The sequence below is a fragment of the Sitodiplosis mosellana genome, unplaced genomic scaffold, assembly GCF_009176505.1.
Source record: "Sitodiplosis mosellana isolate CC-2019 unplaced genomic scaffold, AAFC_SMos_1.0 Smas_scaffold_6226, whole genome shotgun sequence".
Classification (NCBI taxonomy): domain Eukaryota; kingdom Metazoa; phylum Arthropoda; class Insecta; order Diptera; family Cecidomyiidae; genus Sitodiplosis; species Sitodiplosis mosellana.
In genome coordinates, this window is record NW_022601467.1 from 5,508,850 (window position 1) to 5,526,238 (window position 17,389).

Here is a 17,389-nt window from a genome sequence, read left to right on the forward strand (position 1 = left end):
TTGACTTAAGGACGGTTTCGTTGAACAAAGTCTACACCATGCTCGTCTGTAGGGCGGCAATGTAAACGCAGCAGCATATGAGTTGACAATACCGCTGGATTTTGACACATGTCAATGGTTCAATGTAAAATACACTTGGCTCTAATCTTGTTTTCCTTTCCCAACTCAATCACCGGAGGAATTTATTATTTATTTCGTTTTATTTGTTGAACAAAAAGTTCAAGCTTTCGGCCGAAGTTTTTTTTAAAGTAAAGTCAACAACACATAGAAAATGGAACGAAACTACACCGAAGATCAAGCGAATGAAGTTGAAGCGCTCGAATCAATTTACTGCGATGATATCGAAGGTAAGGTTCACATCAACATTTTTGGCTGCGATGCCATTCAAACGTGTTGACAAAATAACGAAAGAATTGATTTTATTTGGAATCATTTTGGTTTGCAGTGTTGGACAGAGCTCCACACAAATTCAATATAAACATATCAACGGAAGAGTATGATGCGGAAACAGAAAGCAATGGTCTATCGTGTCAATTGGTTTTCACGTACACAACAAAATATCCAGACACAGCGCCCGAAGTGGAAATTGAAAATGCCGTCAATTTCGAAGATGATTACGAAGAAAAACTGTTGGAACACATCAAAGAAACGGTACTAATGGAAGACCAACCATTTTGTTTGGAGAAATATTCTTGAGACAAAAATATTCTTTCCTTTGTAGATTAACGAAAATTTGGGCCTTGAAATGATATTTTCATTGGTTAGCAGTGCGCAAGAGTGGCTAAACGTTAAATGGGATGACTTTAAAAAAGAAGAAGAAAATCGCGCGGAACAAAAACTCAAAGAAATAGAAGAAGCCGAACGGGTATGTTTGTGCAACAACAACACATATGTTTTTGTTGTTGAGATTGAGTTGGTTCAAATTCAAACACGTTGAATTTTGATCAATGATCGAGCTCAACATAGCTAATTCTGAAGATGTATTTGACTTCAACTTGTTGGTATTCTAACCTGAACAAATCTTTGTGATTTCAGAAAAGATTCGAAGGTACGCGTGTTACCGTTGAAACTTTCCTCAAATGGCGGAATGAATTCGAACAAGACATTGGTCTGGCGGAGAAACGTGAAAAGCAATCCACCAATCGAAAGTTAACGGGGCGCGAATTATTTATGCAAGATAAGACATTGAACGATTCGGATTTGAAATTCTTGGAAGCGGCTGGTGAATCTATCGAAAATGTCAAGATCGATGAATCATTGTTCCAGAATTTAGAAGAATTAGATTTTGGTTCAGACGATGATGACGACGATGAAGATTACGTCCCCGGCGCTGACAATTCCGACTAAAACTACTTTGTTAATTAGTTTTGTAAGCGAATTCACAAAATTCAATGGAAAACGCTTTTTAAAGTTATGGCCAATAAAATGAAAAACCGAACATTGATATTCTCGCATAAATTGGATCTTTGAAAACAAATACTGAATTCCTCTTCCCAACAATACCTTGTTTATTTGAAAAAGTTGCTCTATATGTAAGCCCTTATCGTCTCATTTATTTGAATGAAGAAATAGGTCGACCGAGGCATTATTTAATTTTAGGAAGGACATACAGCTTTTGCTTTGATTAGGTGAAAATCAGCTCACATGCAAGCTATGCCTTGACTCAGCTATGCATTTCACATAAGATGTATTGTGATTTACACATTTAGTTTTGTGTTTTGCATTCGCCTTGGGTTATATCCAAAAGGAAGGAAATTGTGGTGCCAAATTGCCAGAAAGATGGGAAAAAGTTGTAGCTTCCGACGGCCAATATTTTGAATAATGTATTTTTTCATTTTCATATCGAAATAAACGATTTTTCAAAGAAAAAAAACGAAAAAACTAATGTATAGACCCAATATAAAAATTTATTGTTTATTTAAAATAAACGTTTCGAACAATATAAAAAAAAATCAGCATATATTGTTGATGAATATCAACAGTTGTCACGAAACAATTTAAAATGACCAAATTTCCTCAAGCGAAATTAAGAAGCAGTCATTGTAGAATAACCGAATTACAGTACAGATATTTTCTTTGGTGTTTGCTAAGGATTTCGACTGATTTTCAACTATGTCAATGGTTGCTGTTGCTGTAGCCCGAATATCGGCAAATTTCTTTGATTTCACTGAACTCTTCAGATCCTCTAACGCCTGTTCGTACTCTTTGTGGTGATTCTCACTAAAAATGGAAAACAATCTTATGTAATGTTGCGTGTGCTTAAAATCATAAGAATCGGTTACCTTTCCATGAATAACGAGAAGATGATGCATGCCAAGCATTTTGCAATAATTTTACGTCTGCAAATGAATTCGGATTGTTCAGCAGAAGATTTTAAATTATATATCAATATAAGACATACTTATTCGATGTGGTCTCTTTTTTAAAGCCAATAGCACCCAAAAGTCCTTCTCCCCAGCCATCGGATATGTTTGACGTTGATTTCAAGTGTCGCGCTAGTGTCAACAGTGGTTCCTTTGCATTGGAATTTATATGAAGCAATTTGAAACCGCATGTGATCAATAAGCCCCAAATAATCACCAATTTTGACTCAGTGTTCAATCTATGAAGGAAATAATAGAAATATCAAAACAAATTAACTCGAAGTGAATATCGATTGAAGGGAATCCATTTCACAATACTTACGATGATTTATAGTTTTCCAAAATTTTTCCGATATTCTGAAGATATGTGATCCGTTCACCGCTCTCCTGTTGCTCTTTCAATTTGTAGATCATTGAAATATAAATGCACAACAAATGCTCACCGTCGAACATTTGTTGCAGATCGAATGATGGTAGCGTTGGTCCTAAGCGATCTAAAACATTTGCCCACGTCGGTGAATGCTCGTCTTTCTTTGACTCTGCAATCATTTATTTTTTCATTCATTTATTTTTCTTGCTTAAAATTAATTAATTTCAATTTTTATCATTTAAATTTTGTCTAAAGTAGAGCATTTGAAATGATTAATTTACCTAAATTTCTGAAGTAATTGAAAACGGTTGTCTCCAGCAGCATGAATATATTGTTTGAAAACGATTTGCAAGTGCCAATTGCATTGAGTGTTGCTGAAACCACCAAATTTCCGATCTCGCTACTTGCTTGCCATATTGCGACTGCCTCAACGAAAATTCTGAGCAAAAAAAAATATTCGAATTATTATCATTACCGAAAATCTGAAGAAAATCAATCCATTTAGTCAAAAAAAAAAAACTTCAAACGATAAAATTTTGTATTTACCTTGAAGTAAACTCGCCTTGCAATTGAATTGAGCCCACCATTTCTGTCATCATATTTATAGCATCCGTTTCGTTGTCTAAAAAAATGAAAAATTACAAAAATAAATAAATCAACGAGTTTGGTTTTAGTCTTCTAACTATGTTGTTACCTTTGGTCACAACACCATCAATGAGCGTTAGTAAATTGAAGATCGACGAATGGAACGATTTTAATCCGTCTGGAGTTGTTAAAAGTTGTTGATACTTCGAACCACATAGTCGTAGCAATCGAACAATGCTCTTGACGTACAAAATTCGCTTTGCTTGCAATTGTGATTGCAATTGAGAATGTTCGGTTTCGGGATTAATTATTGATGATGCAGTTTGTAGCAGGCTGGAAATAAAATGTGTGATAAGAACGAAGCTTAAGCAAATCGAATCTAAATTGTGTTACCTCAAGATGCTGTTATCGACTGCAGAATGTTCGGAATTCAGGCATAAGATAGAAGATGGTTCCGTAGACATCACATACCAGTCAAAGGTGCCTTCGATACCCTGATAGTCGAGCATATACCATGGGAAGGTAATGGCTTCTTGTAGTAGTATCAACAGTTGAGCATTTTCCCGAACACTTGGCTCATACGACAATTTCACAAACATCAACAACAGGGTGGATAAAATGCGATTCCTGGTCGTATAATCCCATTGATGAATGTTGCTGTAAATCCACGGCGTCCAGTTGACACGCAGGAAAATATGGCCCAAGAATGAATGGCAATCCGGGAGATACTAAGATATGACAGGTGCATTCAAATGTTTCAATTCGATATTTAATTTAATTAGCATTCTCCGTTGTTGTTCTCGTTTTTTTTTATTTTCATTTAATTTTCAAATATCCATTTTCGGTATTTTCATCAATCTAACGGTATTTTATATAGATAATATTTACCTGTTGCAACAGTCGATGAAATCCACTAATATTCAATGGAGTCGGTTTCAAACGATTCCACGGCAGAAGCACTAACGTTGTGTTTGTCGGAAGCAAGACATGACGTGGCACGGCTACATTACCGAAATTAGTTTCGTACCAATAGAAAATGTTGCTGAGTATGAGGTCACAAGCAGGGAACGTATCAAGCATAAATTGGATACAGTTGATGAATGACTGAAGCAACATTTGTGAGTATTGCGAATACAGTTCACTCCATGGCAATAGAATTGGCGTATTGAACTGTCGAATCCAATTGGCTGGAAGATTTGGCAAATTCTGTGGATAGTACGGGAACAACCAAGGCGAAAACATTTCACACACGCTCGGCCAAATCCATTCGATCACTATGTTAAAAAATAAACAATAATATTTGTTAAATTTTATTTTTAAAGCTCAAATTAATAATACAACAGGGAAAACAAATGCAAGTGTTGTGAAAATTTAGAAAAAAAGTTGAAATTTTTTCGATTGAATAAAGATAAAATTCATTCGTGCCACTTACAAGTATCTGACAATGCTCCCGGATTTGTATGAACGGATGACACAATTAACGAATGACCAAATGTCTCGAACATTGCTGATATCCATTTGCAATATTCCTTATGAATGGGATACAAGCCATTCAATCCGTGTTGCAAACGCTCATTTTGGAAATGTCGCGCAAACAATGCGATGGTTTCATATAAATCACGATATGAAAACAATTTTTGATTGGTTGCAAAATACAAAATATCTTCTTTCATTTTGCCACAATCGGCGTTCGCATCAATTTCCGGGCAATTGGCCAGCTTATAAATGGTGTTTGAAAGCTCGAGCAAAATCGATGGCATGAGCTTGTTCTCAGAACAACCTTTCAGAACCATGAGCAACACTTCACCATAATGCTCAGGAAAGTCATACATAAAAATGTGGATCAAATGACGACGCAGCAACTGAAATAAATGTGATTTTAAATTGAAAAATTGAAATATTTCCAAAATTGAACAATGAATGCAACGACGAACTTACTCCTTGAATCAATGCCGACTCATTTTTATTCCAACACTCCAAACCTTGCAAAATCAATTGAACCAATTGATTGATATCGGCCAGTTTTGGTTTATGCGTCGTTAGCCAACTATTTACATCGAACTAAAATCAAAACCGCACATCGATTAACAATTTCATTTTAAATTCGAAATTATTTCCCATTATCACCTTAGATAATAACACGAATAAAATTTTCGGATCACAGTTTTTCAAATGAGAGTCAATGATAAATTTGTAAAGTTGTAAAAAGACTTCGGGTATTGTGGCTGATGGCACAAACAAATCGGAAATCGGTTTGATTAAATCGGGACGTTTTAGTGCGGTTTTCAATAAATTCATTCCTTCCGTGTTTTGGTTTTCTTGCAGGAAAATCTGTGGAATTTTCAAGAATAATTGGTTTTTTGTTTTTTTTTTTTTTTTAATTTCATTTTTGAATAAGTTTTTTCATCCATTCTTACGCCAATTTGTGACAAAATCACCGTGCACAGATCTTGTGCAGGATGGAATGAGTTGATGTTTTCATTGATCGCATTGATCATGTAGTAGAAAAATGTGTTGGCAATCGATGTAATTTCCTTGAGCTGTGCTTCGTCGTTAATGTGCTTGCAATATCGATAGCTTTCGAGTAGACGTTTAATGGAAAATTGAATTTGAACGATCGGTAAGATTTTATGTAATGCTGGCGCTGAAATTAGCTTATTTATGAGCTGCTCATGACGTTCTCGGTTTGTTGCTAGCTTATCGCTGACAACTTCGTTGATTTCGTGATAAGGCATCTGGATATTGACAAAAACACCACCTTTGCATGATTTACTCGATACAATCGAACTGCATCTCACTTCTCTGCGCTCCTGTCGACACTTATTCTCGTGTAAAATGCGCAGCATTTCTTTGTATGTGCTATCCAATGAGCTGAGCTCTTGCACATCCATGTGAAACATTCGAGACAATTCGTCAAGTTTCTTGAAATCGTTTTGCATGGTTTTGAGCACATTTCGTTTGAGTTCAGGCAATGTCATTTTCTTCACCAACAACGTTTCGCCTGGTACAATCGGAGGTGCAACTGGTGCATCGTATGAGTCTAGTAAACGAATTATATTGTCGGCTGGATCGATCACTTTAAGTGCCTTGGATGTGGCGGTTGTGTGCTTACTTGCAGCCACATAACGCAAACATGATCGAAGCCATGAATCAGCTCCGTCTCTTTGAATTTGCCGTATCGTTGACAATTGAATGAACTCCGTCCAGTGTGCCTATAAAGAAAGTACCAGATTCATCTTTTTTTTTTCAAAATCACGCATACTGCATATACATACGCTATTGCTGCCAAAAATTAATCCCAGTCGATTCAAATCGTACGCTGGTGGAAATGACTCCAAACGCAAATGAAGAATCTTGTTCAAACGTGTCTCTTCCAACCATAGCTCAAAACTGCTGTAAAGCCTGATAAAAACATGATGATTTTTTTTTGAAGATTTTTGATTCTTAAATGTTTTTCAACGAAATCAATAACATTAAAAATATTTCGATGAATGGCTTCACTTACCTTGAACGAGCGCTATAAAGATCCGATAAATTCTGTTCATTGGCTTTAATTGAGCGCTCCTTTTCAAATTTTGCGCATTCAATGAAGAACTTCTTCAGTTTTTTCATCAATGGAATGTTGGCATCGTAGAATTTGTCAGCAACACCATAAATATCAGTGAAACATTCTTCGTCGGCGCTAAATCGAATCCGGGTTAAATAGAGATGAAAGAATTTTTGACAAAAGATCGGCAATAATTCCTCTTGTTGGGGCAATGTTAAAATTAAATTCGCCAATTTGTATAGCACCAATGAGCTGCTGGTAAAAGATACACATCCAACGGATTTTGCTGAACTCTGTAAATGGGCACACAATGAAAAAAATCGGAAGAATTTTAAATTAACGAAAATAATCAAAGAATAACTGTTGATGAATAATCACCTTAATAATATTGTCCATCGAAAATTTGGCTGATGCTCCATGGAGCTGACGCACAATTTCCGGCCAAAGCTTTGTTTCTGTTTCGAACATTTCGTGTTCAATTTCCAGCACCAACAAAGCCAACCAGGGTGTTGTTGCTGAATGTACCGAGAAAAATCCGGTTGGTTGTGAGCCGCCCAAAAATGGTATAAACGTTGAAGAAACGCTTGATTTTGGCTCATTGTGAATCTAAATCATACAAAGTTGAAACAAAAGAACGTTAAATTCCATCCAAAGTTCATACAATTTGAAAGAATTCGTTGTCAAACCTTGCAGAAAAATTTGAAGAAATTCTTGGCTGTAATCCATGCATCGTTGAATTGGTATGCGATTCGAAGTATAACATCGACGATGTACAATGAGTTTGGATCTTTGTACCACTGTGGATTAACGGTTAAACAATTGAGCCATAAACTGACGAGGATAACGGGCGTTTGAAGATCGAATTTGAAATAGTCGATAATTTGTGCTTGAATCATATTCGAGAAAAGTTCAACGACTGGTCCGGGATAATCGCAGCTAATAAAATCCTTGGCCATGCGAATGTACGTGCGATCGGCTTGAAGGATTGATGTTAAAATTGATTGAAAAGCGGTACATTTACATAGACTCTCCGGGCAATCCAAGAAAAACGGTGTCACCAGCTGTAGGCATCGAATTACCGTCGAATATCGATAGTCGTTGAGCAAATTTTGCATATGCGCAAAACCCTTGTGGCATATTTGCGGCACTGAATGGCCCCACAAAGTGGTTAAAATCGAAATGTATACAGCGATCGGTCGATTTTCACTGACACCTTTTGCAATTGAAGGCAGCCGCTCCAATTCATTGACAAAACGCAGTGCATCGGTTGGATTTCGAATGGCGCGTCGAATAAATTCCGGGCTTTGATCGAATGAGTGCAATCGCAGGACCGACACCATATTCCAGCACCACATAATGAACTGTTGATGCGGTGTTTGACCCTTCACCAAATTCGACATCTGACGAACACTTTCCGATATTCCAGACGATCCAATCGTTTCGGGCACGAGCTTCGATGACACATCCACAATCAACGATGCCATACGCACATGAATTTCATACGGCAAAAATAGTTCGCCCGTTGTCTTGTCGAAATTCCAATTCAAACGACTGAAAATGGTTCGAGCCATTGCACTTTCACGTGTCTCAAAACCATGGTTCAGCAACCAATTTGCCGATATTTCAAACACTTCCATCGGAGGTCGCCATCCATCCAATGGCAGTGATTTAAACAAATATGGACCGTATTTATCAATCTAAAAAAAAAGAATGTTCATGCCACACATTATTATTACACGCTTTTGACTGTTGCCAGCTGAATGCTATTTACCAGTTTGAAATTCTCTTTGAGCAATGTGAGTAGGTCCGAAATCAATTCGGTGTGCTTCGATGTGATATTAACTAGGAGATCACGAACGATTTTATAACAATTGTCTCGTGTAAGCGCATTTATGAAACCAACTTTAAATAAGTCGGTCGTCACACGTCGAATAAATTCTAAATCATTCATTTCCCGGGCCAATGCCATTGAGGCAAACGTTTGCAGCAAATAGTACATATCTTCAGCGGGAACATCGACGACAATGTCGTTGAAATGCTCCAAAAAGGCACCTTGTGACGCTTTCTTTTGGAAATCTACATTTCAAAATGGCAGAAAAAAAATTTTTGTTCAGAAATTCGACGACAAAATTTGAATATTTTAGTACCTTCTGTCACATTTTCAATTGAATCCTTGGAAAATCCAGAGGTTAGCATATGATACAGTTTCCATGTGGTTTTGATATGAAGCTCTGAAAATGGTAGAGTGGCCAAATATTGCCAAGCACCCAAAAATCGTGATAAATAAATGTAATTGCTCGAACGCAACACAAATGTGTCGAACTCTACTTGGATTCGGGCACACAACTTATCGTCTTTTCGTAAGTCACTCGATCTGAAAAAGGAAGCCAAATTAATTAATAGATAGAAATGGATCAATTTTATGCGATAAAACATTGCAACAAACCGGAACAGGGAATGCATATCCGAAACGTATTGCACAGAGTGGCGAACCAAACGACTTAGAAGTTTGGCGAATTGTCTGTATCTGAATTGAAAATGGGATAAATAACATTTGAATTTGAATAAAATCGGTTTGATTCCCCTTTTTGAGTTTTCACCTTTCATTTGCATAGGTTTTCAATCCTTCGCCCAGAAGTTCAACTAAATTCGTGGAAAACGCTATAAATTTCAACAAGTGATATCCACTTAACATGTTCTTGTTTATTTTCTTATGATCACCATTGACTGTGGTGAAGGTCATCGATCTGTTTTAAATTAAAAAAAAAAAACGATTTATTCTCAAACTGAATCCATCGAATTGAAATCGATGAACTAAAATTGAAAACAGTTGTAAAATTCTGTACCTAAATAAATATTCAAACGGAACTTGGTTCAGCAAAGCGATCAAGTCGTTTTCTTTCAGTTTGGCACATTCTCCTGCCGGAGTGTTGTCTTCTTCGCCATCTGAATCGATGATAATCCATAGATCTTCGGTGGTTGCATCAATCGGTCCGTTTTCAGTGTGCAAATTGGCCAAAAATTCCGTGCGCAGCTTGGTTGGCATGAGGAGCACTTTCAAAAAAGTCACGCAATGATTGATCTCGTCACTGGTGAATGGTGCCATTTCAATGGTTTTTGTCTTTGGAATTTGAATGAGCGATGTGGCCCAGGATGCAATACCCGGCGGACATCTAAGCACATGATAAATGATAAACAGATGATCTTGCCATGTGGCCACACGTACATAGTAAGCAGTCAACTTTTCAAGCCATTTCTTAATGTCATTGCTAAACTCTTTGTCAGGCACTTGTCGACGTAAAAAACTAAACAGCACCGAAACGGTGACGCGAACCTCACGCATTGCATCCAAAATATCAGCGGCGAGTGTTTTATTCAGGGCGATTGGTGTTGTCGTTCGAATTGACGTGAATGCAGGATGGGCAAGTAATTCACGAATACTTTGCTCAATCTAAAGAGAATTCCGTAGATTATTAATAAACTGTGAAAAAATTAATTTTGATTCCGAATCATACCTGCGTTCTGTATGATTCACAGGCATATAAATTCGTCATGAAACTGTAACACACCAACTGCAATGTGTTATTCAAGTTTGAAGAGAGCTTCTGGAAGTTTTGCTCGTTCAAAACGGCGTATCTATCGAGGAAAAAGTGACAATTTACATAAAATATCAATTTGATTGAAAAGAAACTAGTTGAATGGACAGGCTTAATTCTCTTACTCATATAGTTCATTTTTGCGAATTCGTTCGCCGTCGGCGCAAACACCTTCATACGTTGTGATGCGATTTTCGATGATCCAAACTTTTTGTGAGTTTTCTTGAAAGCATTTGATGTATGCGTGCAAATCGAGCATGTTCACTTTCAAATTGTATCGACTGTGCGAATATTTTTTGATCAATTCATAAAGCGGATTGTCTTTGTGCGTGCTATTTAGTTCGGTGTTTATGAAGTCGGCTTCGAATGCTTCGGCCAAAATCGATTCGGGATTATTGTAGAGCTCTCTGAGCTGTTCATCCGTGAATGGTTGCAAAATAATTTGCTCCTTTGTTTGTTGCACTGAATTGATGGCTTGGCCAATTGACTGTATGCTCTGTAAATTTGGATAGAGCAAATTTTGTAGCGGTAAATCAATTTGCGTTGCATCGTCATCTTCGATTGCTGGCGCCGATGGAGCCAGTGGTATTGGGTGTGCTTCGATTGGCTCATTTTCTCTTGTTTTAGCTGCATCTATGGGTGGTGCTGTTTTTTCTTTCTCACTCACTTTTTCACTTTCCACAGCTACCTCTTCATTTGCTGACTTCTCTTCCTCTACATTCTCTTCTTCTGCATTCTTTACTTCGTCTGCCGTCTTGTCTTCGTCATTGTCATTATCTATATTTAAGAAATATTTTTATTTCAATTTTGAATCATTTTATTCTTCATTTTTTTTCTTCAAAGCAACGTTCCCAATCATTCGAAGAAATCTTTTTTGAATCATATTTCATGCTCGTGGAAAATGAGTATTTTCAGACAGTAATGCCATTTTAGCATTGTGCTCGCAAGCCGACAAATACAAAGATACATCATCTATATCAACACTAATTTTATTTTGCGACGCTAGAGTACATGGCACTTATAGCGACTCAATATACTCTCTCGGAAAGTTTACTCTTTATTTATATGAACAAAAACAAAATACAAGCACTGAGTCATCAGAAATGCATTGCATCAAGCCAGTATCAGATATCAGTTGCAAACAAAAATACGTTATGATACGGAATTTCGTTGTCTTTTGCTTCAGAGCGGATAATGTTTCGCAATGAAAGATCCATTTTTTTTTATGAGAATAAAGACGAAAAAGTAAATTGTTCTATTTAAAGGTTTCATTGCGTGCAAAAAATGGGCAAAAAATTTCTATAAATGACTGAAAATGTGCGAACAAAACTCCATAAGTACTGCTTTGAAGAAAATCAATCCCAACTTACTGAACACATCATTTTCCGCGATGGTTCCAGTGTCTGTTATCGGTATGTCTGCATTTCCGACAGTTTCACTATTTTCGTTGGGACTGTGCACCGTTTCGCTGGGAATAGGTAAGGCTGATAATAGTTTGCAAATTGTTTCATCATCTGGTTGTGAGATGATTTCAATTTCGTCACTGGTTGATGTGCTGGGAAATTCAATGTCAGCATTCGACCATTGCACATTTTCAGCTGATTCCTCAGCAACACTGCTCGGTCTCACCTTCTTCTTTTTCTGAAACGAAAAATATTAACAAACATTCAAATTCACAATCAAAACAATGACATTATTGCACACGACCCGTCCACAACTGATTCGATTTTGTTGCGACGGAATTGAATGCTTGTAATCATCAACCAGGGAAAATACCTTTTGTTTTGGCTTCTCTAAGGTGGCCATCGCACTGTGCGTCGCACTGTTCACAATCAATTTTATTCCGATTTATTTACACCGTGCAAAATAAACAACCATTTTTTTTGCCCACTAAATAATCAGTTTTTTCATGATGAAACACAAATAAATAAAACGCAACGATTTGCAACAGCAAATCGACAGATCGTCTCTCTTATATTTCCGTATAGTGTGTTCGAACTGTGTGTAAATTGGCTAGATTTTTTGCTTTTCAATTATTGTTATCAAACACATTGTTTTCGCAGTCCAAAGATGATGGAAAAAAATATGTTAACACAGGTTTATACAATGCACGCAGTTTTTTTTTTGTCAAGTGTAGATTTTTTTGTTCACATCATTCGTCGTTTCGAACAAAAACAAAACATACCAATTCCTGTTGAGTATAGTTTAAATACATGCTCAAATGTTGAAAATGCGTCTACACATACAATGCACACACAGCTGACTTTGACAACTACTTCCTTCATACAATGGAATTTCATTGTTTCACTGTGGCAACTGTGTAGCCTGGTAGTAGACGGTTTGAGATTTATGTGCATGTGTTTCTTTATTTTTTTTGTAGATTGGAGAATGCTGTGTGTCTGTAGAGATTTGTGTGACGTATCGCATTCGGTTCAATACACAGAGTGTGTGATATCACACAAAATCGGTTTGACAGAAAACAAAACAATATCAACTGCATACACCAACCACCCAATTCAATTACATCTTTCGTTTTTTCGTTGGTTTTTCGTTTGCCTCGTGTAAAATTCGTAATTTTTTGAGTTAATCGACAGATAGACGGCCATAAATATGACGATATATAATTTATATATTTTCGATAAGTTTGGCACATTGCTGTACTATGCTGAATGGAATCGCATCAAACAGTCGGGCATTACACGAGAGGAGGAGGCGAAACTCATGTACGGAATGCTATTTTCTATCAAATCATTCGTTAACAAAATCTCGCCGACCGATCCAAAAGAAGGCTTCCTTTTTTATAAGACAAACAAATACGCATTGCATTATCTAGAAACAGCATCGGGCCTAAGGTTAGTAAACCAACAATCATCGACACCATATCATTTACATTTGTTTTCATTCGTTTGTGTTTTCTTTTTTCTTTCTCTGTCGTCAGATTTGTGCTTAACACAGACACGACTGCTGTGTCGGTCAAAGAATTCCTGCAACAATACTATGCAAAAGTTTGGGTGGAATATGTTGTGAAGAATCCACTGTGGGAACCGGGCACACCAATCACTTCAGATTTATTCAAACAGAAATCAGACCAATACATTCGACAGTCACCAATTTTTACCACGAAAACCGCATAAAAAGACAGAAATCGGTTTGAAAATTTTGATATATATTTTGTTCATCCTGTTAGTTTCAATAAATTTAAAACCATTTTAATCGATGCTACAATTTTTGTGTAATTATTATACATAGTTTTCTTGTTCGAGCCATTTGTGAATTGCATCCTTTTCTAATCTACGTGCTGCAATCACCGATGCTGGATCATTTGGATTTGATGCTCTTAAATCCAAATGATGGGCCGTATCTGGAATTATGATTATTGTAATCTTATCGTTTGGCGCACGCAAAACACCGCCGCCAGACCATGGATCCATTAAACCATTACTGAATACAATATTCGAAGCGTATCTAAATAAAAAAAGAAAAATATTAACGGTGGGTGACGTGTTGAAATCAATCAATTTTTTCTTGAATATTTCGGTTGAAAGTGTGTTTACTTCAAGTTTTCCCCATAAGCCGTGGTTGCCATATCTATCTTCGGAAGCACTTTCCATTTGGCGAAACAGTCATCGGAATATTTCTTGAAATCCCATTCAGACGGTGGAAATATACTCTTTTTACTCTCTTTGGTACACATCGGCATCACCATTTCAGTGCATGCCTATACATTTGTTGTAATACAAACGGTTAATGAAAATGAACCAATGAACCAATGAAATTTCAAGTGAAGAATTAGCAATTTAGAAAAAAAAATCCACACCTGAAATTCCCAACCAGACATTGATGCATCAAAAGCCGATTCAATGTTAAGGCACTTCGTTTGTCCAGTATAATTAGTGTAGATTTGTAATGCATTGTGAAGGTTCTAAAAGTGTGCCGGAAAAAAATTGGGATAAATTGATGGTATTGAATGTTATCGGGTGAATTGCATTCCTACATCGAGTATTTGGTCATCGTTATACACTCCATTGATCCGGGCACAGTACTCAGTGACGGGATTTGGTGGTAGTGGAGCTAAAAAGCTTGTGCTATATGGATAGTTGACCATTGCTAATGCTCCGTACACGTCATTGAGATAATCTTTAAATGAAAATGTAGAACATGAAACCGCGAAGACAATTATTGCTTTTAAAGCCAAATAAGAATGTTGAAATACCCTCAAATGCTTTAAGTTTCGTAAACGAGTAACTATCACAGATCTTAAATTTCGCTTTCAGAGCGTTGAGTCCATCTTGCGTAGCGCCCTGTTTCCTGTTCAATCCGAGAAATAAGGTATTGTATTATCTTGATTCAATCAATAAAATGATATCGCAACATACTTTAGCACATCCCATGATTGGCGAATGTTTTTGGAGCAATTGCCCTGTCCAACGGTAAACACATTGGACACAATGGTATTGAATCGGCCGCATTCGGTGGTAAACTGAAAGATGGGTGCAGATGACGCAATGGCACCAATTACAAGATGTGGATACTTCATACGGAACCAAGCTGCCAACATTCCACCGTACGAACCACCGAATACAATCACTGGCCGTTTCTTTGGATTGACTCGTTGAACCAACAACTGAGCATAGTCTTCCAATGCTTGTTGCGATGTCAAGTATCCCGAATGTTCGGGTGAATCAAATGAGCTATTTCCAAACGGTTGTGATTTCCCATAATAACGATGCTCGGCAAAGACTATCGATGCACCAAACTCTTCGGCAATTTCCCACATGAAACCAGTGTTTTGGGCAAAGGTCTCAATGTTACCTTCATTTCCCGCATAGAAAAAAATCGGACTTTTTCGATCATCTTTTGAAAACGTATCATTCGTCAAGTACCTATAAACGCCCCTCCCACAGAAACAATGTATCAAAATTCATTATCGTTGTGAAATTTATTTACAAGGACGGCTCCAATCTGATTGACCAATAAATAAACGCACACAAAAAACGAAAATCTCACCGAAGTTGGAAAGTTTTGTTTTTCGCAAAGCTGAAATGATCCAATGCAACCTCGAAATAGGAAACATTGTAGTGATATTCACCGGCATTCACCGTCAATAAACCTCCCATTAATAATAAAAACCATTTGAATTGATTGATTTGCATTTTAGAAAATAATATTTATTCTAGATCCTAAATTCAAATTAAATAATGAACCAAACCAACGTTATTCACATTCAGGGACTTAATTCAATTACCACTTGATTGATAAGAATTATCACTTGAAATATTTTCGCTTGTTTTGCTGTTGTGTCGAACTATCGATGAAAAACAAACGAACTTTGGCGTATACAGATTATTTATGTGATTGCACGTGAAGTTTTAGCCACTAAGTACAGCTTGTAGAGAATCAAGAAACTTAATACTTAAGGCGACCATTCAAGTAATGTTCAGCCCAGCATCGATATTTGACATTGTATTTCGAATTTGAAATGCTGACACTCACTGAGTAAATAACAACACGTGTGATCGGCAAAATGTTCTACATTATTGGATTGGGACTCGGTGATCCGAAGGATGTAACGGTGAAAGGATTGGAAATCATTAAAAAATGTGAACGCGTTTATTTGGAGTCATACACATCAATATTAACTTGTGGCCAAGCTGCGTTGGTATGTTTCACTGCATTTTCTTATTGTAAATCTTAAACTCAGTCTAATCATTTTGATATTTTAGGAAGAGTTCTATGGACGACCGTTGATTATTGCCGACCGTGAGCTCGTTGAATCCGGTGCTGATGAGATTTTGAGAGATGCTGCCAACGTTGATGTTGCGTTGTTGGTCGTTGGCGATCCATTCGGTGCAACAACTCACACTGATTTCATTATCCGGGCTCAAGAGAAAAATATTAAATTCCATGTCGTGCACAATGCATCGATTATGAATGCCGTCGGCTGTTGTGGCCTTCAATTGTACAGTTTTGGCGAAACTATTTCCATTCCATATTGGAGCGACACTTGGCAACCAGACAGCTTTTATGATAAAATCAAAGTGAATGTTGCCAATAATTTCCATACACTCTGCTTATTAGGTAAATCAAATTGAAGTGCATGCCTACTTTTGAAACTCTTTACTTATTTTTTGATAATATTTTTCGGAAGACATTCGAGTGAAAGAACCCACCTTGGAGTCACTGACGCGAAAGAAGCGCGAATATCAACCGCCACGTTTTATGAGCGTAAGTGAAGCATCGCAGCAATTGTTGGAGATTCTGAAGAAACGACGCGCCGAAGGAATTCCAAACGCAGATCTAGCCTACACGGAAAATTCATTATTCGTTGGACTGGCTCGTGTTGGTCATGATACACAGGCCATCAAAGCTTGCTCACTTCAAAAAATGGCTGAAACCGATTTGGGCGCTCCATTGCATTCACTCATTTTACCAGCCAAGAAATTACATCCACTCGAAATCGAATATTTACAACAATTTTCCCAAACTAAATTACTCGAGAAATAAATTATTTTTGTTTTTGTAACTTGTAATTTCATTTTATTTTACTCCAAATTACAATTTGGATCATTTTTACAGATTCTATTTCAAGCAAAAAAACTAACTTTGAAAGCTGGAATTTGGTCTGGATATCCTAATATATTGTCATGAAAATAAAAAAGAAAAATAACTCTAAAAATTGAAATAAAATAATAAAAAAAAAATTGGCAAATATTTTACCAGTTCCCGTTCAATGGATGCAAATCTAGAGATGACAGGATAACAACACTCGGCATAAGTGTAGCTAACGATAGTTTCTCACAAAAAACAGAAAACGAATAATCTAAATATCTTCGGATTTAAATGTTTTTCGGTTACTGTGTGAAATTCTTACTGGACGATGTGTTCAAAGTGTACATGGTACATGTATGCATGTTGAAGATAAAAATAA

At 36.8% G+C, this 17,389-nt stretch overlaps 5 protein-coding genes across 7 annotated transcripts; 3 read left to right on the forward strand and 2 right to left on the reverse strand.

Annotated features, from left to right (window-relative positions):
• The first annotated feature begins 100 nt into the window (after positions 1–100).
• Positions 101–1,458, forward strand: LOC129578320 (RWD domain-containing protein 1). Its single transcript, XM_055466669.1, has 4 exons — positions 101–347; positions 446–651; positions 722–865; positions 1,036–1,458. Exons 1-4 carry the CDS (start codon positions 272–274, stop codon positions 1,345–1,347), a joined length of 738 nt encoding a protein of 245 aa, XP_055322644.1. The 5' UTR covers positions 101–271; the 3' UTR covers positions 1,348–1,458.
• A 424-nt stretch (positions 1,459–1,882) lies between these two features.
• On the reverse strand, positions 1,883–12,813 carry LOC129578309 (ectopic P granules protein 5 homolog). 2 transcript variants are annotated; one of them, XM_055466651.1, is made up of 26 exons: positions 12,238–12,813; positions 11,832–12,102; positions 10,587–11,238; positions 10,381–10,501; positions 9,712–10,316; positions 9,466–9,612; positions 9,312–9,392; positions 9,013–9,239; positions 8,637–8,941; positions 7,552–8,562; positions 7,244–7,471; positions 6,824–7,158; positions 6,594–6,720; positions 5,736–6,530; positions 5,446–5,649; positions 5,257–5,379; positions 4,751–5,180; positions 4,207–4,592; positions 3,712–4,046; positions 3,428–3,651; positions 3,280–3,355; positions 3,015–3,172; positions 2,686–2,902; positions 2,402–2,602; positions 2,283–2,339; positions 1,883–2,220 (listed from the first exon to the last, which is right to left on the reverse strand). In XM_055466651.1, exons 1-26 carry the CDS (start codon positions 12,265–12,267, stop codon positions 1,998–2,000), a joined length of 7,569 nt encoding a protein of 2,522 aa, XP_055322626.1. In that variant the 5' UTR covers positions 12,268–12,813; the 3' UTR covers positions 1,883–1,997. The 2 variants fall into 2 exon arrangements, with proteins under 2 accessions (XP_055322626.1, XP_055322625.1); XM_055466650.1 differs by having other exon boundaries at positions 9,013–9,392; positions 12,238–12,743.
• A 105-nt stretch (positions 12,814–12,918) lies between these two features.
• Positions 12,919–13,827, forward strand: LOC129578321 (trafficking protein particle complex subunit 1). Of its 2 annotated transcripts, XM_055466671.1 has the most exons (3): positions 12,919–13,313; positions 13,400–13,609; positions 13,711–13,827. In XM_055466671.1, the coding sequence occupies exons 1-2, from the start codon at positions 13,072–13,074 to the stop codon at positions 13,593–13,595; spliced, it is 438 nt and encodes a 145-aa protein (XP_055322646.1). In that variant the 5' UTR covers positions 12,919–13,071; the 3' UTR covers positions 13,596–13,609; positions 13,711–13,827. The 2 variants fall into 2 exon arrangements, with proteins under 2 accessions (XP_055322646.1, XP_055322645.1); XM_055466670.1 differs by lacking the exon at positions 13,711–13,827 and having other exon boundaries at positions 13,400–13,678.
• Positions 13,607–15,816, reverse strand: LOC129578311 (lysosomal Pro-X carboxypeptidase). The gene is made up of 7 exons (XM_055466653.1): positions 15,469–15,816; positions 14,838–15,344; positions 14,675–14,769; positions 14,456–14,598; positions 14,279–14,383; positions 14,016–14,179; positions 13,607–13,926 (listed from the first exon to the last, which is right to left on the reverse strand). The coding sequence occupies exons 1-7, from the start codon at positions 15,612–15,614 to the stop codon at positions 13,701–13,703; spliced, it is 1,386 nt and encodes a 461-aa protein (XP_055322628.1). The 5' UTR covers positions 15,615–15,816; the 3' UTR covers positions 13,607–13,700.
• A 65-nt stretch (positions 15,817–15,881) lies between these two features.
• LOC129578318 (diphthine methyl ester synthase) lies at positions 15,882–16,991 on the forward strand. Its single transcript, XM_055466666.1, has 3 exons — positions 15,882–16,120; positions 16,185–16,539; positions 16,610–16,991. The coding sequence occupies exons 1-3, from the start codon at positions 15,986–15,988 to the stop codon at positions 16,963–16,965; spliced, it is 846 nt and encodes a 281-aa protein (XP_055322641.1). The 5' UTR covers positions 15,882–15,985; the 3' UTR covers positions 16,966–16,991.
• Positions 16,992–17,389: the final 398 nt, after the last annotated feature.

Excerpts from the sequence above, each read along its gene's own strand:
- LOC129578320 (XM_055466669.1), top strand. The coding sequence starts at position 272 with ATGGAACGAAACTACACCGAAGATCAAGCGAATGAAGTTGAAGCGCTC. Across the intron at positions 348-445 it reads TTACTGCGATGATATCGAAG|TGTTGGACAGAGCTCCACAC; the intron begins GTAAGGTTCACA and ends TTTGGTTTGCAG. Across the intron at positions 866-1,035 it reads AAATAGAAGAAGCCGAACGG|AAAAGATTCGAAGGTACGCG; the intron begins GTATGTTTGTGC and ends TTGTGATTTCAG.
- LOC129578321 (XM_055466671.1), top strand. The coding sequence starts at position 13,072 with ATGACGATATATAATTTATATATTTTCGATAAGTTTGGCACATTGCTG. Across the intron at positions 13,314-13,399 it reads GAAACAGCATCGGGCCTAAG|ATTTGTGCTTAACACAGACA; the intron begins GTTAGTAAACCA and ends CTCTGTCGTCAG.
- LOC129578318 (XM_055466666.1), top strand. The coding sequence starts at position 15,986 with ATGTTCTACATTATTGGATTGGGACTCGGTGATCCGAAGGATGTAACG. Across the intron at positions 16,121-16,184 it reads CTTGTGGCCAAGCTGCGTTG|GAAGAGTTCTATGGACGACC; the intron begins GTATGTTTCACT and ends TTGATATTTTAG. Across the intron at positions 16,540-16,609 it reads CCATACACTCTGCTTATTAG|ACATTCGAGTGAAAGAACCC; the intron begins GTAAATCAAATT and ends ATTTTTCGGAAG.
- LOC129578309 (XM_055466650.1), bottom strand. The coding sequence starts at position 12,267 with ATGGCCACCTTAGAGAAGCCAAAACAAAAG. Across the intron at positions 10,317-10,380 it reads GTGAATCATACAGAACGCAG|ATTGAGCAAAGTATTCGTGA; the intron begins GTATGATTCGGA and ends AATTCTCTTTAG. Across the intron at positions 3,356-3,427 it reads TGATGGTGTTGTGACCAAAG|ACAACGAAACGGATGCTATA; the intron begins GTAACAACATAG and ends TCATTTTTTTAG.
- LOC129578311 (XM_055466653.1), bottom strand. The coding sequence starts at position 15,614 with ATGCAAATCAATCAATTCAAATGGTTTTTATTATTAATGGGAGGTTTA. Across the intron at positions 14,384-14,455 it reads ACGATGACCAAATACTCGAT|AACCTTCACAATGCATTACA; the intron begins GTAGGAATGCAA and ends GCACACTTTTAG. Across the intron at positions 13,927-14,015 it reads GCTTATGGGGAAAACTTGAA|ATACGCTTCGAATATTGTAT; the intron begins GTAAACACACTT and ends TTTTTTATTTAG.